The following is a 26,591-nucleotide window of genomic DNA, read 5'->3' as shown; positions in this document are numbered from 1 at the left end:
AGATAGATTTAACTGGTGCTAAGTAGGGGACAAAAAAGATTTCCACCTTAAAGTTAAGAAAAATTTCAAATTTACTCAATACAACAATGGTTACATGTGAAAAAAAGTTTCACATGTTTAGCATATGATAAGTCCCATTTTCTTACAATTCCAGCAACATTTTGGCCATCCCTTACCGTAAGGGTTGGTCATATCAAAAGTTGTTTTAGACAAAAGTTTCAGGCATTGTTTAGAGGACTAACGACCACTTTAAACTGATTTGATACTGTGCCTATTAAGGGAGGTAAGATTTCTTTGTCTTCAAAACCCCGCTTTTTCCACCCCCTGGGCCAGTGGTTGGTGATTATATTAAAAAACTTTACTTACATAAGTTTTAGGCCTTACACCGAAATCAAACAACTAGCACTAGATAGGGAATCTTGGAGAGCTCCATCAAACCAGTTAAATGACTGAAGACAAAAAAATAAAAAATAAACAATTAAAACTTAATTAAAAACATAATTAAAAACAAGATTTAAATTAAATTTCACATTTTAAATAACATATTGAATCAAATGAATTATTTTATACGATTAGCCCAGTATTTATGAAATGTACTAGATAAAACTATATTGCACATTATAATTGTTTGTATTCTATAATCAACATTTATGTGCAAACTTATGGTTAATATTATTTAAAGAAATAGGTAAGACTTAGTTAGGTGTTTATTTATATAATTTTTCACTATGCTGTATTTTTGTATTGAAGTTTTAACTTTTGTTTACTTAGACTAATATTTTTGTATCTGGCCTGATGGGTGTGTATTTATAGATTTGTAAAATGTTGTTAAATTTTTAAACATCAATTTTTATTATACTTTGTTCTTGCCCATTATCGTACTTCTTTTTTATAATTATTCTTCAATTTCTTACATTCTTGAATTATGACTATTTCATGCTCTGTTGGAAATACATTAAACACAATGCAGTAACCTACTTTTTTTTTAAAAAAAAATTTAATATTTATTCATGAAGTATATAAATTAATTTCTAGTTCCTACTACTAAATAATTGCTTAGTCATGCACACATATTGTATATATATCTTTCATTTAATTTACTTGGTAAATTATTTACTACAGTTGAGTGAACTTTGTATTGTGAAACAATTATACCCTATAATTTCTTATCTTATTTTTTTTTTTTTTTTTAGTGTAAAGATTAAAATCTTTATTTAAACTGTTGTGAAAATAAAATATAAATAATTATTTTTGATATTGTTTTATTTTTTTGGAATGTATTAAATTTCAAAATGGTCTGGTAAGCATTTAATTTCTTTTATTGTATTTTATTAACTATCTTACATTTTTTTTATCTTTTCACCTTACTTAAACATGAAAAATGCAGTTATCATGGAACTTTAGAAAGGGGTTTAAATTTCATATTAAAAGGATATATTTTTTAAGTATTTTATTAAATAAAAACGTGAAATAAGAGAAAAAATTATTTTTAATCTATTTTAAATCTGCTTAGATGAGTAAAGTACAAGATAATGGAAAAAAAGATAACATTTATATAATTGTTATTAAAAAAACTTAATATAATACTTATACTGTAATAAAAAAAAAAAAAAAAAATGAAATTTTTATTGGTGCAAATGTTTTGAATATGTGTACAAATGGTTGTATATATTGTGATGGGTTATATTAACATTTTGAAAATCATTAATAGATCACTTTCAAATTACATGGAATGTATTATTTTAGAGGATATTTTCAAAACTAATCAAGTAATTCCAGTGGAGTTACTGGTGGCCTTGTTAATAATGGTACCTGTTCTAAAGATATTAGAAAGCCTCTTCCTAGTGTATATTGGAATTATATGTTTAATCTATATAGTGTTCCCAAACAAACTCTACATAGATAAGTTTTTTATTTAAGAGAAAATATATTAAATAAAAATGATATTTATTTCGTAACTTTTTAAGATGTTCACTGATGAATATTAATATGAAGAGATCTGGAAGAATAGTCTTCATGTACTTTGAAAATGAGTTGTTAATATCTTTTACCAAACATGGGACAGTTACAAAGATTTTTTTATTATGCAAGAACTAGTAGTTGTTATTATTTAGCCAACAACATATAATGTAATTTTCCAGGCACCCTGTTACTTAAAATTGTTACTTATATAGATGTGTAAATCTTTACTTATAAAATCTGCAATTTGTTCTGAATGTAATTTATTTGAACTGATGCTACAATTAAAATTTCTCCAAATACATTTGCCATTACTTATTACAGGCCGTTTTTTTTTTACTGTTTAGCCTCTGAGAATTACTTACTGTTCTAGTATTACTTCAGAGGATGAATGAGGATGATATGTATGAATGTAAATGAAGTGTAGTCTTGTACAGTCTCAAGTCAACCATTCCTGAGATGTGTGATTAATTGAAACGCAACCATCAAAGAACACTGGTATTCATGATCTAGTATTCAAATTCATATAAAAGTAACTGCCTTTACTAGAACTTGAATGCTGGAACTCTTGACTTTCAATTCAGTTGATTTGGGAAGACATGATCACCACTAAACCAACTTGGTGGGTTTTATTACAAGCTGTTGCTCAGTTACAACCTAACTGCCAGCCTTTTTGTTGGGCTGGTTATAGGGCTAAGTTCTACGTTGAAATGTGAATTTCTATTCCCCAATTGGGATTCAATCCGAATCTTTTGCTTTAAAGGGAGAAATGCTAATTTTGTCTGGCATGGAGGTTGGTAGAGGAATAGTTAAGCTCCAGTTATGCTGAATGTACTCATTTCAAGTTTTTCTATCCATAAGTACATTAATCAGAAGTAGATGATTGTATTGGTAATTTACAAATAACAATTATTGTAAGTACTCAGCGTACATTTAAAGACATATTTATATGTATGTAATCTTTTTAACTGTATCATTTTTGGCTGTTTTTTGCATTAACATATTAAAAAGATACTTCATTAAATATTTCTTTGATTGGAAAAGGATTTTTGTAATAAAAAGAATTTGATTGACAGTTGACACAATAAGAAAATTAATTGATTTGTGTGATATTGTAGTAGCATGCCTACGTCCAATTACTCGTATGATTGGTTTGCGTAACAAAAATGATGAAAACTTATTTACTTGGTTGCTTACAGTTTCAAGGATGGTCTCGCATTCTGTGCTTTGATTCATCGACATCGACCTGACCTCATCGATTACCACAAGCTCTCTAAGGATAATCCATTGCAGAACTTGAATACAGCCTTTGATGTTGCTGAAAAGTACCTTGATATCCCTCGCATGTTGGATCCAGAAGGTAGTATTTTTTTTTAGTTTTGTTTAGTTATTCCTTCTGTCTTGTCTTATGCTTGTCTATTATTAAGCATGTAAACTGTTATGGATTTTTAAAAAAAAAGCAATTAATTTAATTTTAATATGCTCATTGTAGACATAATACAAGTTACATGAGGGATGCATACTTATGTGATTTGTTAATAGTTATCATTGTTCTACTGAAGCAGGGTTTTTCTACAATGATTTTCCATAAATAATTATCCAAGTTTACTTATAGGACTAGATTTTGTTGAAAATTTTATAGCCAGTTTTGTGTGTATAGGTTAGATATTTGATTTATTAATATGTTCAATAACAGTAATGCATGCAATGATGATGTTAAGAAGAAAATTGTTAAATATAAAAAAAATTTAATTTAGCAATGTCCTTTGTCATAATAAGTTATTTTGCTCTATTTAAAAAAATAAATAAGTGAACAAAGTGGTTAGTTAAAAAAACATGAAAACTGTATGTGTTAATAAGAATTTTTAAGAATAAGAATGTGAAAATAGAGTTTTGGCAATGAAGGAATACAATCAAACCTTGTTAATTGGAATGTCATAAACTTGCAAATCTTGATTGTTCAAAATTTTTTTTATTTTTATTTTCCTTCATAAATGACCTTCCTAAATTGAAATATAGAGCCAGTTCTGTTTTTTGTTGCTGTAATTTAATTTTTTTTTTGTAAAAATCAGTAGATCGGCAAATTATTGGTAAATTAACTAGGAAATGATGCATTACTTCCAGAAAGGGGTCAACCTAATCTGCCTGTTCTTAAATCATTAGTGTATGTGATGAAGATGGTTTTTCAAAGAAGTTGGCGTTGAACAACCTGTATGTGTTTAGTTAGACTCAGTTTATCAGAGTGCGTCTATACAGTCTATGTTTTAATTTACAATATATGATATCTTTATTATTTCATTTGATTTTTAAAGTAATATATTCAATGCAATGAAAAAATTAGTGTACATAGCTCAGTTAAATTCTTTCGTAGTTTGATTTTTTTCCTCTTTAAAACCTTTTATTTAGCATACAACTTGTGGCAATTTTTCTTGTTTTTTTCCATATTTGTATATTTTATACGTACAATTCTTTTTTGTATTTTGGTACGCAAGTAGTTTATTGATTGCTCAATAATAATTACATGTGGTTATAATCCAGTGTGCAAAAAATTGAATACATGTTTCGCTATTTATTCTCTTCTCATAACAACTTAGGCCTATGGAACAGTGCAGCATCATAGTAGTGCAAACCTTGCCAAAATTTTCATTAACTTGAAATAAATTTATTTAATTTCACCTTTCAAGTTTATGTGATCAGATTAGTTTTAAGGTTAATAATGAGGAATTTTGGCTGAAATTATCAGAAAGTAATCGATTAGTGAATTCAGCTAGATAAAGCGAGTGGTAGTTAATTGAAAAGAAGTGTGAATGATACTAAAATTATTGATGATAAAAAAGTACCTTAGTTTATTCTTGTAAACTTTTAGATTTGATCTGAGTGAATATAAGATGTGAATTTGCTAGTTAATCATTATAAAGGTATTTTTTATACAAATGATATATTATTAAGTGGAAAAAATAAGGCATTTAACATTATATTCACTGTAAATTCAGTAATTTGGTATAACCGTTTAATGATATGCTTATTTCTTATTTATTTTATTTCAAACAAATGATCTTTATTATTATTTTGAACTGTAAATACTATAATTTATAAATATTTTAAAACAAAAATGTGGTGATGGTATTATTCCACAGACTTGATCAACACTCCTAAACCGGATGAACGAGCCGTTATGACTTACGTCTCGTGTTACTATCATGCCTTCCAGGGTGCTCAGCAGGTAAACCTATTGTGTACCCACCCGTACTTCCTTCTTCCTGAACCTTAGCTTTTCTTCAAATGCCGTAATTTATAGTTTATCTTGTTGATTACTAACAAAATAATAATTATATACATTTTTTTACAGCAACTGATGAACATGAATGCGCGTGCGTGTATAATGCTGTGGTTTATTACTTTATTGCTTTAATAATAATTATTATTGTTTATTTTTCAGTGAAAAATTAAAAATTGCTTTTGTGTTTAATTTTCTTTTTAATTTATTCAGAATCGATACTTAACTGAATTATGTGTTTTCTATAACATGGTTTTATTATTTAATTAACATTAGTTTTTTGTTGTAAATTAATACTTACTTTTACTGCTGCTTAATACTCTTATGAATTTACTTTGAGAAATGTTGCTTGTTTCAAGATTTTAAGATCTTTGCATCTGTTTGTATTTTATATCCTATTTTTGTTAATATATCATTAAAAGTAAAAATAGTTTTTTTAAAGACTGTAAAGCCATTTAAGATGTAAAAGAAATAGTCCAATTAATTAAAATAATTTAAAATTGTTTTAGTATGCTGCAAGTGTAGTTGGTTATGTATAAGGATTTATGAATCAGATCTGTTGTGGAGCAATGCTTCCTTTCCATTGAGTTTTTATTGTTTCCATTTCTTTTCATATCTTTTATTATGTATTATTACTTTTATATTCTTCGCAAATCAGCAGATTTTGAAGTCGAGAATTCCAACGTTCAAATCCTAGTAAAGGCAGTTACCTTTTTATGGATTTGAGTAGTAGATTGTGGATACCGGTGTTCTTTGGTGGTTGGGTTTCAATTAACCACACATCTCACGAATGGTCGACCTGAGACTGTACAAGACACACTTCATTTACATTCATACATATCATCCTCATTCATCCTCTGAAGTAATACCTTACGTTCAGGAGGCTAAACAGAAAACAGAAAGAAAGATCCTAAAATATATTGAATGCTAGTTTTATTTGTTCGTGTTAAAACTGTTACATTTTGAACTTATCTATTCACTTTATTTTTTTAAATCTTTTTCTAGACTTCAGTAAAAAAAGTTCAACTTTTTGTGTTTTATAATAGTCATTAATTACTCCGTACTCCTTATCTTTCTCTATTTATTAAATTCAAACTTTTTTAATCCACTTAATTTTTAACATTCTCCTGAAATTTTCCTTTTGCTATGTTTCACAGCTATTAAACACTCTACTCAATACTATTCTGTTGATTTCTTTCTTGTTGAAAACCTTCCTTTGTGTTGGTCTACTTTTGATATGCAATTTTTTTCATCATTCGTTATTATTTTACTACCTAAATAACAGAAATTTTATAATTTTTTGTTTATGTTCCACCCATCTTAATGTTTAATCATACCTTTCTTTCTGCAGTTTTCTTACCTATGTTTATTTAATTCAAACCGATTTTCTTTTTGAGTAGTAAATCTCTCCATTTGGTGTTTCATCTAGATCATATTTGATTTCAAGATAAAATTAATAATCAGCGAAACATCTTTATTTTCTGTCTTGGATTGTTGTAGATATTTTATTGACTGAAGATGTAACAACTGGTGTGTAAACAATTTTCAATTTTTTTATTTAGTTGAAAAAAGTTATTGTTATTTTGTCTTTACTAGATTTATAAGATTTCTTTTTATGAACTTCGGATCTTTTATCTTATAAATAATTAAAGTACCAATACATTTTTTTTTGTCATACTCTGTATTTAATTGATTCTACGTATTATTGATCTGTACTCCCATTAAACAGTTTTTTAAATGAATTATCAGATCTCGCAGTACAAGATAAATATATAGTCCTTAGTATTTAATAATGTGTTTTATTGTATACACAATGATTAATATTTCATGTGCAAAAAAATCTTTGAGTGGTTTATGATATTTGTCTGATTAAAAAATAGCCTAAAATCATTAGCAGCTCACTGTATTTTTCTTTGGGCACAATATAAGCAGGAAATTTTATTCTAAGTGGAACTTATTTCTTATTACATTGCAAAAATTAGTGCTTGCCTCTTTTCACCTTCAGTCAGAGTTACCTGATTCTTGTACAGATTGTAAATGACTTCCTTTTTTTTTAGTATTAATTCTTTATTCTACACTGTAATTCAGTTGATTTCTCTTAATTCATTGTTTCTTCTTTTTTTTTGTAAATAGCTTTTTTCTCATTTGTAACTTTATTTTTTATTTCTTTTTGATTTTATTCTTGTCTGCATTCTCTTTTGATATTGTATCTGAAGAGAAGGAGAATTTAATTGTTTATATTTTTAATTTATTCTTAGCTTCATACTCAATTTATTATGTTTGTTTTTATTGTATAAATTTTCATTCCATGTTTTTACTTTGTCTTCCAGCCTAATAATTATTCATTTCACTACATTATCAGTATTCACAATTATCTAATTCTCTTTGGTTTGGGTTGTGGTTTAAAAACTCTACTTAAATTTGCTCTTCCACTATCCTTCTTTTAAAACCTTTTTTGCCTTTGTTCGTCCTTTATTCTCTCTGTTGTACTATTTTCTTGGCATCCTTCTTGTTTTCTTCCTGTAATGTTAAGTTGAAGATCTCCTTTATTATTTCTCCATTATGTATTTTTTTTATAAATGGCTAAACCATTGTAACTGTTACATTCTCTATTGCAGTGATCTAAAATTTTGTATCTTCCCTTATTGTTATCTTTTCTACCATGGAAACTTAATTGAAGTTGCTAGTGTTTTACTGTTTTCTGTTCTTTTATTTACTAGTAGGAACAGGATAATAAACAATAACTCATGAATATTGTCTACGTAGTTGTGTGTATATTTCTTTATTTTACATTAAACTTCTGATATATCACTTCTGACATCGCCACTCTATTGATAGTTACTATCTTAATTAAAAGTATATAATATTATAATTATATAATATGCAATTAATAACATATTTCCATCCTCATATATTTCCAACTCCTAATACTTAAGCGATATAAAATGCCGAATAGCACAAGCTAAACGAGCCTTCAGTAAGAAATATAATTTGTTTACATCAAAAATTAATTTAAATCTCAGGAAAAGATTTTTGAAAGTGTATGTTTGGAGTGTCGCTTTATATGGAAGTGAAACTTGGACAATCGGAGTATCTGAGAAGAAAAGATTAGAAGCTTTTGAAATGTGGTGCTATAGGAGAATGTTAAAAATCAGATGGGTGGATAAAGTGACAAATGAAGAGGTATTGCGGCAAATAGATGAAGAAAGAAGCATTTGGAAAAATATAGTTAAAAGAAGAGACAGACTTATAGGCCACATACTAAGGCATCCTGGAATAGTCGCTTTAATATTGGAAGGACAGGTAGAAGGGAAAAATTGTGTAGGCAGGCCACGTTTGGAGTATGTAAAACAAATTGTTGGGGATGTAGGATGTAGAGGGTATACTGAAATGAAACGACTAGCACTAGATAGGGAATCTTGGAGAGCTGCATCAAACCAGTCAAATGACTGAAGAAAAAAAAAAAAAAAATACTTAAGCTTTTTAATTTGTCTCTCATTCTTTTATAAAACTTTTGCCTTTTATTTTCATCTTATAAATTTAATTTGTAATGATGAAAAGCAACAAAGAGTATACTCTGTTTTCTTATACAAAATTTCCACTGCAAAGCCTTCGAGTTTCCAACTCTAGCCCTGTGTTTTTTTAATAAACAGATCTTTTTTTTTATCATTTGATACTGTGTTACCTGCATTTTACTTTAATGTCTTCAGTTTTAACTACCTTTGCCATTAGTATGTACTTCATAGTCAATTATTCTTTTCAGTGTTTGTGTATGTGGAATTGTAACAGTTTACTTAAACTATTATTTTATCAGCAATAAGAACACTACTTATTACTTTTCTTTTTGTTTTATTTTGTATCCCTTTTCACAGGTTTTCTTAATCTTTTTACCTGAGAAAAACAAAAACTTTCCTTTCTTATTAAATTTTTTGTAACTCTTATTCTGATAGTTGATTTTTTATTCAATCTAATATTTTTAACTGTTACCGGTATCTTAATTGTATTCTGAAGCTTTTCCTGGAATGGAAATGAACTGATTGAAACTACAGTCTCCAACTGTGTTTAATCTGTTTTTGCCTAAGGCTGTAAATTTTTTGTCTTCTTTTATCTGTTTCATTTTTCCTTATTTATAATCATGTTGAAAATCTTCTTTTTTTTTTCTGGAATTCAAAATTCTGTAATGTTAGGAGTTATTTTCATAAAGAAAAATGCTGAGCATTAGATATTTATGATCTCCATGGTGGAATGGTAGCGTCTCAGCTGTTCATCCAGAGATCCCAGATTTTTTTCCCAGTTAGGCATGGCATTTTCCATTATATAAAATTTCATCTCTGGAAAAAAAAAATTAAGTAATCCATATATGTATATAGAAAATAGAAGTGGTATGATTTCTTTCTTTGCCTTGTACATATTAGAAATTTTCTTGTTGCCAAAATAACTTTTTTGTTTATTAAAAACCTATTTCATTATTTCTATCTAAAGCATGTTTGATTTTATATTAAAAATGTAATGTAATAGAACTTTTCTTTTAAAAAATTAATTTTCTGCTATTAATTCATATTTATTATTAAATCTTTTATATTTTTAATGTGATTCAATTTATGTGAAAGGAAATTAATATATTAACCTGTTTTCTTTTTTGCTATAACTTTTTGTTGCGGAAGTAATCTAATACACTGTATTCCCCTTCCTGTCTGATATTGAATTGTAGGTGATTAATAATTTATTAATTAATTATCGGAATAATTAATGTTCTAATTGTAATACATTAGTCTAAGAGGTTGTTATACGTCTTGCCCTTTTTGAAAGAAAGCGTTATGTGATTTTTGGCAATACCTTTCCTGAATATTTTTTTGTTAGTTATAATTATTATATTAAAGGGAGAGAAGAATATGATTTTCAATCTCATAATATTTTTTATTGTCGGAAATGATGTGTTTGCTTGGTGTGTGCGAATAATTTTCCTTTTTTGTATACATATGTATATTTAACAAGCTTGTACCTTTGTGATTTGCCTTATGCTGCATGTTTGAGTGTTTTTCTTTGACAGATATGACGAATACCGCTATGCCTGATGAACGTGCCATTATGACGTACGTGTCGTCGTACTATCATTGTTTCTCTGGGGCGCAAAAGGTATATTTTTATTTGCTTCTAGTATTTTTATTCTAGAGCAAAGAATTATTCTAGAATCGTTAAATAAAAGTTCATTTATTTGGTAGAATTTCTGTTTCCTATCGAATAAAAATACAGTGTTTAATAAATGTATGATATACGAGTGCGGTCCAGAAAGTAACTTACGTTCTGTCTAACGTGTAGATGGGTAGGGATAGAGCTGCCATCTTGGCGTCAAAACGTTTCTACACTCATACGCATTAAGCTGTCATAGCGTGTGAACTGTGATTTTTCTACTTTGTTTGTTGTCTACTTTGTTTTTACTAGCAAAAACCTCAAACCAGTTGAAATTCATCTGCAACTTTGTGAGGTGTATGGAGATTGCATAATGAGCGAAGGTGGAATAAGGCAGTGGTGCATTCAGTTTAAAAATGGCCACACAAATGTTCATGGTGAGGACCGTAGTGATCGGCCTAGCCTTGTGAATGATGAACTGATGATGAAAATCAATGATAAAATTTGTGAAAATCGCCGAATTACATTTATGGAACTCTCGCTTCATTTCTCACAAATTTCACGAAGTTAACTGCATGAAACTGTATCGGGCAAGCTTGGTTATCACAAGTTTTGTGCAAGATGGTGCCAAAAATCTTAGGTGGCAGATACGTACAGAGAAGGAATTGAAAAGGTTGTGCATCGTTTTGATAAGTGTCTCAATTTAAATGGAGACTATGTAGAAAAATAGTTTTTCTAAAAAAAAAATTGCCCCTTTCATATATATATATATATATAATAAAATTCATTTTTTTTATTTGGTTGGTTTTTTATTACAAAACTTATGTTACTTTCTGGACATCCCTCGTATTTATTTGTTATATAGTAGAAAAGAGCTTGCAATCAGTTGTAACATCTGTAATTGCTATGAAAGCTTTAAATATGAACTTAATCATGACTTTTTATACGTAGTGCTTTATTGATGTGAATTCATGTGTAGTAGTAGTAATAGTAGATTAATTTTTTTTAATTCTTCTCTTGTGTGGAGAAATGTCTTTAACTCATAGACCTTCTATAAATGTGTCTTTTATACAGTTTTATACAAAATTACAACAAAAATTTTATTTCAAACACTATTTGGCATTTTAGTCAACAAATATAATTATTTAATTTAATTAATACAGTAGAGGCCTGTTAATCTGAGTTAATGTGGACTGTAGGTCACTTGCATTTCTAAAAAATAATAAAGCTAAAACAAGTTGTAGCAGTAAGAAATATCTTGCCATTATTTAATTTTTATGATTACGTTTTCAGTACGTACAATAAACGCACATATTCTTTATTTATTTTCTTTATTCTTTATTTTTATTGTACGTGCAACAAACGCACATATTCTGAGATCAAGGGAAATTAGTTTATCAAATAAAAACCTAGAATTAAAAATATCCATTTAACATAAGGTAATACATTAATGCACAGCAAATACCAAACAGGTTTATTACAGTACCTCAAAATTACTCGTCAAATGTAGTAGATAATAATTTAAAATTGTACAAGTTTTATTTACTATAAAAAATGATATATTTAGTAAACTGGTAAATTGCTTCTTTTCTTCTTTAATAAGTTCTTATTATAAATTTCTGTGAAATAAAAAAAAGAACAACAATCACTATGGGACATCCATTGGAAAATTTATTCTTCCCCATGTCCGTGCTGTGTTCGAGTGCATCTAGTTTACCACATTCTCATGTTGCCTGGGTACCTGTCACCTTGTATATGAGGACAGACTTTTGTATAAAGAATGCATTTCCTTTAGTGCTTCCTGAACTCCAGTGGAATTTGTACGAATAGTAATGGACAAAGGAAAATGACTCTTTTTATCTGTACCCAGCATAGTTATAGTATTTTACTAAAGATTCATTTCTGTTCCTGTGTCAGTTGCGGTTCTGTTTATAACATTGTTTACACCTACTTCTTGCTTGTTATATGAATATAGCCAGCCACAAGCTAGCTCAATAGTATGTTGAGAAAAATTTAAATATAACTGCACTGGTAAAGGATATTTTTATGTATGCAGAGTTTTGTAATTTTGGGTCAAAATTCTTTCTAATATATCTATTATTCATTTTCTAATAGAAAGTTTGAACTATTCCAAGGTGCATTACTAGAATTTCATATAGTAGGATTTATTATTATATTGGTCATAACACATCTTATATTTTACTATAAAAAATAGTATTATAGTATTTTTGTTATTGTATATAAATATAACTGGTTTCTACACTAAATATTTTGACTTCGACCTAATTGTATTTTGAATTGTAGTTGTGACTGAATTATTAAAAACTTGTGTTATCAAAACTTGGATTAACATGGCTGTAAATGTAACCTCCATTTTTGTCAAAAATATTAAGAACCCTTAGTGAATGAACACTCCAGATTCATGCTGATAACAGTTCATGAAATTACTACTTTAAAAAATGTAATAATTGTTCTTTTTTATTTATTTTTTATCAAATTTTTGATGGGTTTATTATTTAAAAATTGTTTTATTTATTTGTCTTAGCGTAGTCTTACAGAAATGTAGTTTTTTTTAAATTCTTTCATTTTTTTAGAGGGTTTTTTCTTGAGTATTTAGAATTGGGGATTGGATTTAAGATTTTTTTAATAGATATGAGGAAAATAATTATGTAATGTGGACCTACTGGAGAAATTCCACTAAAATACTGGAGTGATTCCTGATATACTTTTTCCATAGTGTGCCTGAGATTTCCAGTCTGTGATTGATGTACTGATAAAAGAATTAGGAATTATCTATTGATATTGTTCTATGTTTTTATATATGGATATTTATGGATAGTATAAAATTTGTAATTGAAAGATGCTTTCTTGGTCATAACTTTATACTGTTCTATCTCACTGTCAATCCAGCACAGATTTAAATCCATAATGATGTTTATAAGCAGTTTTAAACTGCATCTGTGTAATAAAAGTATAGTTTTAAAAGCATTTAAATATTTTTATTAAACTGAAATAGTTTGTATAGATAAAGTATTTCTTGATGCATAATAAACTTTTAGCATATAGTAAAATACAGTGCAGAACAATCAGCAAAAAAAATTATTAACATGAAAACTGTTAAAATATAAACCAGCATCTAAACATGCAAGATATGTAATTTGTATCTGCAAGTTTCTTTATAAATCTTTCCAAACCAGCTCATAGCTATCAGTTTTATATTCAATGAAATTGAATGAATTTTTATAACAAAACATTCAAATTTTATCTATAGTTCATAGTCATGAATTAAACATATGAAATTTACAACAGATTTTATTTGCCAAAAAAATGACATACCAAACCACAAATGCAACACAGAGCAAACATTTCGACTGTTTATTAAATGGGCTTTCTAATCACTTTGAGGTGAGCACCACTAATATCAGCACATCTGGCACATCACTGAGGATGAGAGTGGATAGTCTTGAAAACATTCTGTGAACTCATATTTCTGTTATTTAAAAATCAAATTTTGATTTCAATTATTTTATTTTTCAAAATATTTAATCACAAATTTTAAAAAATAAAATGAAAAATTTTTAAAGAAAAATAAGTACATTTATCTGTAATTGTAAGTAAAAATAATTTATTTATGTTTCAATACATTTTTGTGTGTAGGTGCTTTGATAATATTTCTTTCTCAAAATGTTATACATTGTTTATATAATATTGTATATCTACTCAATGTAAAATTCAGATAACAAGAAATAAGAAGGTAGTCTTGAGTCTTCAAATTATGTAAAATATTTTTTTTTTAATTTATGTGTGCAACAGATCAGCTTTTTAGTTAAAACATTTCATGTATTGGAAATATATTTATATTTAATTTTCTTGATTAAAAAATATAATTCATTAAATGTTAAAATTAAAGTTAAGTATTTTTATAGAAAATTATTAGCTAATAAAAATAACTCTTTCAATTTATGTTATGGCTGCACATGATATTTTAAAGAAAATATGTTTTTTCTGAGAGAAAGGGATGAAATTATTTTAAAAAGTTGGTAAAGAATGAAGAACAAATTTATATTAAATTTATTTATATTATAATAATGACCATAATAAATGATAAATAAAAATGATTTAAATCAGCAATATTAGAGTTCTGTCATTGAATTCTTTTATATTATAGAAAATCTTTTATAATTTGTTATCTTTATATTCTTTTATAAATCTTTTATAATGTAGAAATGTGAATAAATATGTCTTTTTATTATTATAAAATGTTAGATTTATTTTAAACTGTTATATTTTCTTGAGGTTATGTGCTAGCCATTGCCAGTGGAAGGATAAAGAAATACCTGAGTGTAGTTAGTAAATTAATATTTTTAAGAAATTTAATATTTATAAAAAATTCAATTTGTATACACATGTATATGTGTGAATTTGATAATTATCTGCTAACTTCTTAGTTATAAACATAAGGAGTAATTATAAACATCAAGTTTTACAATTTTATTTAAGATTATTTATGTTTTAATAATTCATATTAAAATTTTTATGAATATATTACTTACCGTAGTTGATTTTTTGTTTAATTTAGGCTGAAACTGCTGCAAATAGAATTTGCAAAGTCCTGAAAGTAAATCAGGAAAATGAACGATTGATGGAAGAGTACGAACGACTTGCCAGTGATGTAAGTTTAATTTTTCATTTTCTATTATAGTATTTTTACAGAATATTGTAACTATATAATATTTTTTTTTTTTTTTTAATTGTTTGTAATTCTGCTTTTGCCCATCTCAAGATTGATAATTACATTATGATTAAAGTTTGGAAAGGTATAAAATCTATCGCCTTACTAAAGAAATCTCATCAATTCAAATATTCAGTAATCTTTTTAACTTATCAATTCTTGTTCCTTCCCTGTAAATGTCAGCAGGATATCCTGTTATTGACTTATAAACTTTACTTTTAAACTCGTCTAAAGTAAAGTAATTTATCCTTTCTCTTAAACATAATCTCTGAGGTATTTATCTAATTCTAATGACTTTTATCTGAACAATCTTATCACACCACAATAATTGTTGTAATTATATGGTTACCCTCTTTAATATCGGCAGTCATGATTCTTTATCTCATAAACTTTCAACCCTTAATGTCATTTTTTAAATATGGTGAACGAAAATGCTACACCACACCATCTTTAGCTGTGTGTTATTCCAGTATACAATACTCTGTTGCTGTCTTAAATTATGCTTCTATGTTATTTTTTCTTGGCTTCTGAAACAGCCAAAAATTTAATTTTTATTTTATTTACATCTTTCTCTGCAATGCCTAAATATTATTCCATATTCCATAAATTTTAGTTATCAGTGCTCCAAACGTTTGTCTAATTTTCCGGTATGGTTTTTCTTTTTACTTGTAATCTTCTCAAGCTTTTGAGTAAATATCTAAGGTATGTTACTCCTGGTTGCCACCTAAAGTAACCAGCCACACAATTGTGAAGCTGTTTCAGCAAATGCTAGATGGTCGCTTGATGCCTACTTCTTGGGACATTAAACTTTTAAGAATAAGGATTGAATTCCCTGATTGAATGTGGTCATCAGCCCAATACACTATTGGAGTTGGTTATCAGATCTGCTACTCAGGTACTCAGGTTAGAATGTAGTGCACCGTGCTGGGAGTTAGAGGGAAGGAGACTAAAAGAATTCTCTTGTATGATGCAAATGGTAAACATGATCCTATTGTTTTCCTATTATTATTTCACCAGTAAATGGAATAAATAGTAACTTCAAAAAGAAGGATAAATTTGCATAATTGATTACCAAAAGAAAGCTAGGTTAGTACTGATCACTGGTTAAAGGTAATAGATAATGATAATTAAAAATTTTTTTTTAATAAATTACACTGTTGTATATTTCTTTAATGCATTAAATAACAAAGGTTATTTTCTTGTACAGCTTTTGGAATGGATCCGGCGTACGATGCCATGGCTTCAGAGCCGTCAAACTGATAACTCATTGTCTGGTGTGCAGAAGAAATTGGAAGAATATAGAACTTATAGGCGCAAACATAAGCCACCTCGTGTTGAGCAGAAAGCGAAGTTGGAAACCAATTTTAATACATTACAAACTAAACTTCGCCTTTCTAATAGACCTGCCTATATGCCAACTGAAGGAAAAATGGTTTCTGTAAGTAATTTTATTTATTTATTTATTTTTATTTTTAATTTGAAATGAAATTTTCAGTGAATTTGTTTTGATATATCTATAATTTAAAGTTTATAGAGTCTGAATGATTTGTTCTTACAGAGTTCAGCCATATCTGCTAAAGCATTCAGAATTTAATTTCAATTCAGAAATGTCATAATAATAAAAATGTATGTAATGGAAACTCTTAAATAGCTTTTTATACAAGTATAAATAAATAAAATTTGACTATAAACATAAAGAATTAAATACATCAATGTGTCCTGTAGAAATGCTTGTTTCAACAAAAATAATTAATTGTTATTGGTCTCTATTGAAAAAAGTTTTTTTCTTGTGCATACACATAGAAGTCTCTACTCTATAATAATTACATATTCCACTATTAGATTATTTTTAAACTTTAATATTAATATTTTTTTTTCTGGTTAAATATGGTCGGAAGTGATATGTAATAAACAGAAAAACTTTTTCAACTTATAATGTGCAGATAAAATTACGAAAATAGGAAATATTAGAATTTACTTACTTATATTAAATCATCTCCGTCAGCTTAATTCCACTGATGGTTTCTTGTTTTTGTTATATATTTTTTTAATTGTTTAGAGATTGCATAGATTATACAGATTCCGAGTTACAAGATTATAGATTTTTTTGATAAATTAATTTATATCATTATTCATATTATCTTTTGATTATTTTTCATTTATTGCAATTAAAGTAAAAATATAATACATCTACATCAAGGTAGTTAGTTGTATAAAATTAAAGTACAATGAATTAATTATAGTTCTTGATATTTATTATTCCATTTAACCATTTCTTTATTCATAAATTTTAAAAATAAAATAAAAACAACAAACATAGTTTCATGATTATGAAACTGAGTATTTTTATAAGTTTTGAAGAATATAAACATAACTAAAACGTTATATGTTTTAAAGTTTACAGATTTGATATCTGTAGAAAATGTATTTTTTATGTAATGTCAGTAAAATGATACTGCTTATGGTATAAAAACTTAACTTTTTACTGTAAATTGATAAATTTAAACATTCTTATGTATAGATCAGCAAGCAGTCTTTTTGATGCAACGTAAATAGTGAATATTTTTTAACATAAATCATAGTAACGCCTAACTGAGTTTGAAAAATATGTGAAATTTGTGGAATAAAATTTTTAAATTAATTTCATTTCTGTTTATTTGTGTGTGTAATTTTGATGTATTACATCATTATTATTATAAAGAAAGTAAACACTTAACAATACTGTAAATTCTGTAAAATGTAATCTCTGGTTCAGTTCGTTAAGACATGCTATAAAGAAATAATACAAAAACACTAAGTAAGTAAATTATTTTCTTTTTTTTAAATAAATAATAGAAAGAAAATTTATGTACCTTACTTGAATTAGAAAGCAATGAAGAAGAAGATTAATATCAAATTAATAACTTTGTTTTTGTCTGATTATTTTAGGATATTGCAAATGCGTGGAAAGGCCTTGAAACGTCAGAAAAAGCTTTTGAAGAATGGCTTCTCTCTGAAATGATGAGGTAGGTGTTTTATTTATTATACATATTCTAAATTTCTGTATTTAATTGTAATGATTCTCAGAAGTTTTTCCATCATTACAATTATATTATTTTTTAGTATTTCAAGGAATTTGGTATTTGTTTGGATATGTATTATGATTATTATTTACTAGGGATCTATGTATTTGTTTAACAGTAAGAACGTAATCAATAAAAATTTCTTAATTATTTATTTTAGTTGTTAAATATTTCCTTGGAACATTTTTTCATGCATCTTGTTGAACTTTTAGCTACATAATATGTAAAAAGTTTTTATATACCATCATCTTATTTATCTGTAGTTAATTTATTTAGAAACATGCAAAGTACTTCATGAGCTGTTTTTTTTTTTGTGTACCTGAGATAAACATTTAGAATTTCTTGGGTTATGCTGTGAAAAAGATCTAAAATATTTTTGTGGATGAATAAAGTGTATGAAACCAATCCTGCTTGATAAATTCATGATGTGATATAACAAATCATCTGCACTGAAAGCCAGAAATCCAGTTTGTTCATCATAGTGTATATTAAACCATAGTTTATATTAATTCTTCTTGCATTTAATTTCTGATATCGCTGTCATCTTTTGATTCACTCATAAATCATCATAAATTTCCTCTCTCTTGAAGAATCTCATAAGAATCACATATCTTTTATATTAAAAAATTCAATAATTAATAGATCTCATCTTTCATTTGGCTGGAATTTTCATTTATATTGCTCATTTTAAAAAGGCTGGACTTGAATTGCCCAGAAGCATTTAGTCTATATAATAATGATCAGAAAAGGTTATCACTTTTTTCAGCAAGTTTTGTAAATCCATTATAATGAGACTTTGAAACAGCTGTAATATATATATTGTTAATAGTCAATTGTTATTGTATGAGATTTCTGCAGTTAACGTATTTAGCTCTTGAAATAATTAAGAATACCAATTTAAATGTCCGTGTTCTTTTTATAGCTATAACATAATTTTATAATGTGAAGCATGTGCAATTTAGATGTACTGCATTCAGTGTAATATTGTTGAATTAAACATTGTACTACTATAAACAAACTTATGGTGTGGTATTGACCATGTTCAATACAATGTGTCATTTGATACTGATAAACAATATGTATAAGAAAAGATCAAAACATAATATGTAATTGCATTTTTTGTTGTAGTAAGTATGACAAACATTTTAAGGGGCTCTTATGATGAATGTAATAATAATAAAAATGTGAATACATATGTTGTAAGCTCAAGTACATATTATGAGAGTTGCAAGTAAAGTGGTAAATAAATGATTATTTAATGTTTTTATTCTTTTTATGGTAGACTCAATATTCCTGGACACAATTTCAGCTGCCTTTGAATTCCAACCGTAAAATTCGTTACTGTAGTTTTTTTTTTACTGTACATTATGCATACATATGGGATTGATGTTTTGTTTCTTTGTTGATTGTGAAATTTAATGACAGTGGAATTAAGTAAACAAACTGAGTAAACTAGATGAAGTTTTATTTTATTTTCACTTATTTAAATAGATTAAATATTATTTTACCTATTTTTCATATAAAATATCTTTTGAAAAAAATTCTTCAAGATTAAAAAAATATGTATATATACATAAATTATTTTATTATTATCCCAATCCAATCAAGAAAAGTATTTGTAGATATAAAAACAATCTGAAATAGTAAGTTAGGAGCATGGGAACTTAAACAAAATATTATAACTCCCATCTGCGCACTGAAAAAATTCATTGATTTCAAGTCTTCTTGAGGTAATCAAGTAAAAAGATAAGGCAAGGGTTGGACTGTAAGGTAGATTTAGCAGAAAACATTACTTTTCTTAACTATTTATTGTTTAACATAATAAAATGTTTGTGTTTTTAGGTTAGAGCGTCTGGAGCATTTAGCACAAAAATTCAAGCACAAGGCTGATATTCATGAAGATTGGACTCGTGGTAAAGAAGAAATGTTGCAGAGCTCTGACTTCCGTCAGTGCAAGTTGAATGAATTGAAGGCATTGAAGAAAAAACATGAGGCCTTTGAAAGTGACTTAGCGGCACACCAAGATCGTGTTGAACAGATCGCAGCTATTGCTCAAGAATTGAAGTAAGTAATTTTAATTGTCTTTAGAATTTTTTTTGTTTTTTTTTTATACTTGTATTTCAGGTTTAGCTTTTGGTACCTTGACAGTTTCTATGTTTTTTATTTTTCTGGAGATTCAGTGCATTTCGTTTTTAAGTTATGGTATTGCCAGTTTTAAAATTCCCATTCCAAACTAAAATCAATGTATTTGTAATTTATTATTGATGAAAATGCACTATCATGTAACGTTATTTGAAATTCTTTTAATTAAATAAATTTTAGAGTTCTTTATAATATCACTTGATACAGTTTGTACTTTTAGATTTGGTACATTTATTGATTTATGCTTATTTCTTTTTATGTATAGTACACTGGAGTATCATGATAGTATCAGTGTAAATACTCGTTGTCAACGCATCTGTGACCAGTGGGATCGATTAGGTAACTTAACTCAGCGTCGTCGCCAAGCTCTTGATGATGCCGAAAAGATTCTTGAGAAAATTGACATTCTTCATCTGGAGTTTGCTAAACGTGCTGCAGTATGTATCATTCACTGTATTTTATTACTTTAATACTGTAAATTGTTCAACATAATTGTATATATTTAATTGTTAAAAAATTCTTCACTTGATATCTCGATCAGTATTTAGCCGGTATTTCGTTTTTGCCCACCATCATCAGAAATGTAGAAAATTGCCATTTTAAGTGAATTCATAATTGACTATTTAGTGTTCATTAAATTTTGACAGATCCACCCATAATTTGTTATGTTTTTCATTTTTTTGAACCAGGCGTTTTTTAGGCATTAAGTCTGAATGCCTCTCTTATCTATGAAAATATAATACGAATTCAATTTTAGCTCTGTGGGCTTTGATATTGAGCAACTAGTTGCTTAAGATCAAAATCAGTTCTGAAACTATAATGAGTTATGTATCCTGTTTTATTGGGATGGGGATTAGAAGGGTTGACTTAACCAAACAGACACTAAGTCCATTAGTCCATTAGTATTATTACCTGTCTACTGGCTTCCTGTGCAGCCAGTGGACGGTAAATAAGAATCCCCAAGCCAGTCCACAGGGCAGGTCTTCCTATCAGATATGAAGGAAGCATTGGTTCTTCATTGATCCTGATGTCCTGAGCATGGATAACCTGGTAGGGTCGTCGGACCTGCATCTGTAGAACTGATAACAGAAATAAGGGAGGTTAAAAAAAGTTCTATCCCATGGGTAGATTAGAGGCTTATAGAGGGTGGTAACCGGACAAGATAGATTACAATACCTCAATCCCTTGTAAGGCAGAATAATTTCCAAATAATAACTGTATTCAGAATGAAAAATTTATTCCCTTTTTACTGTAATATTTCTGTAATTCTTTAATTTCTGAATCAGTAATTGCATGTCTTATAGTTGACTCTGTCAATTGTATTAGGCAACGTAACAGATCACTAGGCCACTTTCTACGCTGATAGTTTACAGATAATGATTGTAATTCAATTAATGAGTGGTTATATTTATTATTATTAATTGGTGTCTTTTAATCTCATACTGTAAACTATTTTAAATTACCATTATTTTATTTTTCCATTTAAAAATACTTTACTCATCATTAATATTGGTGGGTTGCACGTGCAGCATACTCTCTTGCTGTAGGATTTCGGTTCATACACACATCATATGCTCTTTCACACACAGGCTGTTTAAAGTAGTAAGCAATGTTTTGCTCACTGCGTAATTTCTGTATTGTTCACAGTGTACATGTACACTGCAGAGCGAAAACACGGCACTGTTTTCGTGGTAACATGTACACAGTCACACAGAGTAGGAGAGTTGGTTCATAGTGGGGGTGAGAAGATGCCACTGACAGGTGGGGGGGAAAACCACCAGTGTAAATGGTAATAGTATAATATTTATTTTGTGTTGTGTATTTTAATAAAATTAGTTTTTTTACAATAGAATAAATTTACTATGTTTTGGTTTGTTGTAGAGTCAGAAAAAGAAAACTGACTTTCCTATTTTTATGGATTACATGTACCCAATAAGGGTGTAATAAGATTTATGACTGGAGCTCCTTTTTCAAGTTTAGCTGAATCTTATTTGGGATACAAATAGTGTACCTAATTTTGCCCAAAAATGTATTATTTTAAAATAAATACAGAAAACGTTTTTCTACATTAAAATTCTTTATAAAACAAATTTTCAGGCATGCTCTCTGAGTCCTGTATTTTTTAATTCTGATTTGTTAGGTGACTGCTCAAGGTTATAGAAATGTCTGTACATTCTTTTTACATTACATACATAGATTCTTTTTTCCAAATTTTTCTTAGAAAAATTTTAATTTTTGTTTTGTTGCTTGTTTCAGCCATTTAACAATTGGTTGGATGGTACAAGGGAAGATCTGGTTGATATGTTTATCGTGCATACAATGGAAGAAATCCAAGGGTTAATCGAGGCTCACAGTCAGTTCAAGGCAACATTAGGTGAAGCTGATAAGGAGTTTACTTCAATAGTATCTCTAGTACGCGAAGTAGAATCTACTGTGCAGAAATACCAAATACCTGGAGGTCTTGCAAATCCATACACCACTTTAACAGCTCATGTAAGATATATACTAAATGTTTTGTTTGAATTATGGTAAAACTTTGTTAGATGGTAATGTAATGAAATAATTTTTTTTTTATCTATGCTATGATGTCGTGATTAGAATCTTTCTTTGATGAGATGAACTGACTTAAACTTATTTTAAATCCAGTGCCTTGTAATTTCTAAAACTATGATTTTGATTTATTGCTGTAATGAAACATTTATCATTTTCTTGTTTACTATATGCATCTTGTTCATATCTCTTATTATCAAAATCATTACTAAACCTCCTGTGAAATTAGTATAAACTGTCTTAAATTTGTGATAAAGTTTTCTAATTAATTTACCTTAAACTTTTAGTTATTTTATATTATTTGTATTATGTTATGTTAATATTATGTTTATTTTATAAAATTGCTTATTATTTATTTATGGTATGGCTTATAAAATGCTACTGATTTGTTTTAACTAAGTATAAAGTATACTTAATAATCCAGGATAATGCCATTCTTTGAGTAGTGGGGCTGAATAAGATTTAACTGCCAACTCATAATTGAGATTAAACCTGCTCTGGTTTTGATATAGTGCAATTTGTAAAAGAACAGAACTATAAACTACACGCTGTGTAATGTTCACACGATGAACATAATGCTTTATCTTTTTTTTTTTTTAAATCTTCCTTCATAATGAAAATTGAATTGTATAAGATGTTAATGCAAAGTAAAATATGTGAAAGTAGGTGTTAACACTTTATAAGCCTCTTTAGTTTTGAAAATACTTAGTTATTACTACTATTATTATTATAATACTAGTATTTCATTTTAACATTTTGTTAACATTCTTTGTTCAAAATATATTTCCTAAAGAAGAAGGAATTATAATTGATTATAGGAAAAAAATAAATTATTTTCATTTAATAAGATTTTTTCTTAAATTCTGGAAAATTCTTGGTACTTGTGCAGTTTTGTTGAGTAGTGGCCTGTGTAGAACATTCCTTGTTCATATCAGGTGAATTTTTCTCCATTTGTAGCTTGTTATAGCTCTGGATTTTCAGATAGAATTTATTATTTATTAGATTTTACCAGAATGGAGAAAATGTTCAGCAGTGTTAGTGTAAAAGTATAATTGGTCTAGTGTGGCCTTGAACCCTTATTTTCCTTTGGAAAGACAAGCACTCCTATCGTATTTAAATGTAGCTGATAGCATCTGTTCTATTAATTTTAAAAAAATGAGGTTTTTCCTTTTTTATTACATTTCTTAATTATTTTGTTTCAGGATTTAACAAAGAAATGGTCTGATGTCAGACAATTAGTGCCTCAGCGTGATAATACTTTGCAAGCTGAATTAAGAAAACAGCAGAGTATCCTTTGCAGTTTAATCATCATTTTTAATTTTAAGCTAAAAGATATTTTATAAGGTTGTAATTTTTTATATGTTATATTTGACAGTGATCACTTATATGATTTATGTTGTTCACTTTTTTTTTTATTAATTTTATTGAATCTTAATTGTACATTCCTACTTCATTTCAGGTCTGTTGAACACATTTGACAATTTGGCTGTTATCATATGGTACATCTGATTCTTACTGCAATAAATTAAGTAACTTTTTTCTCTCTCTTTCATATGATATAAGCTTATGTTCCACCGACAGTTATTTGCTTCTATTCATATTAAGTTATTTATTTCCCTGTTATGGTTAGCATGCAATAATTCAGGTGATGAAGTTTGGAAATACTTTTTTAAAGATATTTAATTCTTACAGCATTTTACATATTATCTGATTAAAGAATCCTTCCAGAAACATTTTGTTAACTCTTCTTTGCTTATTATTTCTTTATTATTACATACAGTGTTATGTTTGAAGTAAGTCTTGAATTTGTTGAGAATGAGTGTTATGCACTTACCATCAAATTATATTCACATGCAGAGCCATTAACTATTTAACTTATGTTTAATATATTATTTTAGGGTTATATGTAATATATTAAGTTAATGTGTTAACTTAAAAGTAATAAGTTATATATTACCCTAACAGCTGTATGATTTGACTTCTTATATTTAATTTAACTGTGATAAAATAATAGCGATAGCTTATTCAGGAGGTTGATTGCCAATACTCTATATAAAATTCATAAATCATTGAAAAATTAATTTTAATATATGTCCCATATAGTCACACTTGGGAATTTCTGTGCTTGTGAACAGAAATTCACACTTTCTACAGCTATGTTTTCCACGTTCATCATTTATTGTGAACTTTACTTTGTCTACAATATTGCTACTACAAACTTACATTCGTGTTTTTTTTTTTTTTTATTCTTTCAATATTATACCAGGAATTATAATATATTTTGGTGTATTTCAATTTCTTTACATTCATTTTTAATTTCGTAAAGATTTTTATTTGTTAAAAAATGAATGAGAAGTAAGAGTAAAATGAAAATTCCCAAAATTTAGCTTGTACTTGGAGAAAAATTGATGCGTAACTTTATGAATGGTCAACCCCTTGTACTTCTTTATCTTTGCAGTAGTGAAAATAAATTCGTAGAGAGAAAAAAAACCATAAATCTACTATATAGTATTTGTTTTGTTTTATTATTTCTATTTTTTTTTTTAAATGTAGAATCTGGAATTCCTCCTCTAAAAAACTTACCAGCTACTACTGGGATCATTGCTTACCTTGGAATTAAAATCTGTCATCCATTGAATTGTTGGATATTTTAATTATTATTTCAATTAATCTACATACTACATAGTCCATGGAAAGTGCTTTTGGAATTTTTTCTTTTTAAAAATAAAAAAAAATTAATTGTGATATATTGTTTTTCAGATCCACTTATTTCATAGTAATGAAAAATAATCTCTGCAAAAAACAAAGCCATTACATATTTTAAATTTCAATCGTGTATATTTTAAAGGCATTACATATCCATCGTAATAGATGGTTCTTGTCTGTTACTAAAATATTTTTTATTCCATTTGTGGGCTGGAGTTTTGTTGGTGTGATGGTTTATCAGTTATTTTTGAATGAAATTTCATTAATTAATTCCAGTACTTATATGTGATTATTGTTTTCAGAAAGTGAGTTTGTATGTTTGAAGGTGCACTTTGTGCATCCACCTATACTTCCATGCTTTCTTAGCTTTTTCTTTTTTATATTATTTATAGCATATGTTTTTTCCTTAAACAAAATTTAATCAGACAATGAAATGCTTCGCCGACAGTTTGCTGAGAAAGCAAACCAGGTGGGACCATGGATCGAACGGCAGATGGATGCTGTTACTGCTATTGGAATGGGTTTGCAGGTATTTAAATAAATAAATATGATATCTATTTTTATGTTTAATCTATTAAACTATTAAGTAAAAAATTTCAATTTATGTTCTGAAGTAATGGCAAATAGTAATGGCTAATTAAGAAATGAAAAGTTTATTTGACAATTTAAGCCGTGATTAAAGAGTCAGAATAGTGTAATGGTAGAGCACTGGGTTTCTAATTCTAGATTTTTTAGATTAGGTTGATTTTAAACTAGCTGTAACGAACTATCTACAGTATCATCCATACTAAGGCGCAAGAGTTGGATGCCCAGTAGTTTTCTTATTGCAATTTTTAGCCACTTTTTTCTGTTCATTTCAAAGTAAAAATAGTGCAAATGAAATTTAAAAAGGTAATTGAATTATGTATTTAAACAATCTGAAAAACTTTTATCATAAAATGGTTAATTTAGAAGCAAAACTTCGACGAATAGCTAAAATTATTTCTGCTATAGTAAATCTTATTGTTTAATTGTTAGGTTCTGTCTGAAATGT

General features: G+C 27.6%; 1 protein-coding gene across 3 annotated transcripts in view; it reads left to right on the top strand.

The window, feature by feature from the left end:
• Actn (alpha actinin) overlaps window positions 1–26,591 on the top strand; it is a 351,300-nt gene that overhangs the window by 311,586 nt on the left and 13,123 nt on the right. Inside the window, exons 4-14 of one of the 3 annotated variants that reach the window (XM_075376251.1) lie at window positions 3,159–3,319; window positions 5,097–5,190; window positions 10,294–10,372; window positions 14,946–15,038; window positions 16,306–16,536; window positions 18,027–18,103; window positions 20,003–20,224; window positions 20,568–20,739; window positions 22,559–22,795; window positions 24,055–24,139; window positions 25,984–26,087. In XM_075376251.1, the coding sequence (XP_075232366.1) occupies window positions 3,159–3,319; window positions 5,097–5,190; window positions 10,294–10,372; window positions 14,946–15,038; window positions 16,306–16,536; window positions 18,027–18,103; window positions 20,003–20,224; window positions 20,568–20,739; window positions 22,559–22,795; window positions 24,055–24,139; window positions 25,984–26,087 (1,555 nt within the window). Of the gene's footprint in view, window positions 1–3,158; window positions 3,320–5,096; window positions 5,191–10,286; window positions 10,373–14,945; window positions 15,039–16,305; window positions 16,537–18,026; window positions 18,104–20,002; window positions 20,225–20,567; window positions 20,740–22,558; window positions 22,796–24,054; window positions 24,140–25,983; window positions 26,088–26,591 lie in introns of all 3 variants that reach the window. The other 2 variants (XM_075376250.1, XM_075376249.1) reach the window with 2 other exon arrangements.

Source organism: Lycorma delicatula, chromosome 10 (genome assembly GCF_047948215.1).
Source record: "Lycorma delicatula isolate Av1 chromosome 10, ASM4794821v1, whole genome shotgun sequence".
NCBI classification, from domain to species: domain Eukaryota; kingdom Metazoa; phylum Arthropoda; class Insecta; order Hemiptera; family Fulgoridae; genus Lycorma; species Lycorma delicatula.
This window is presented reverse-complemented; position numbering and strand designations above follow the sequence as displayed.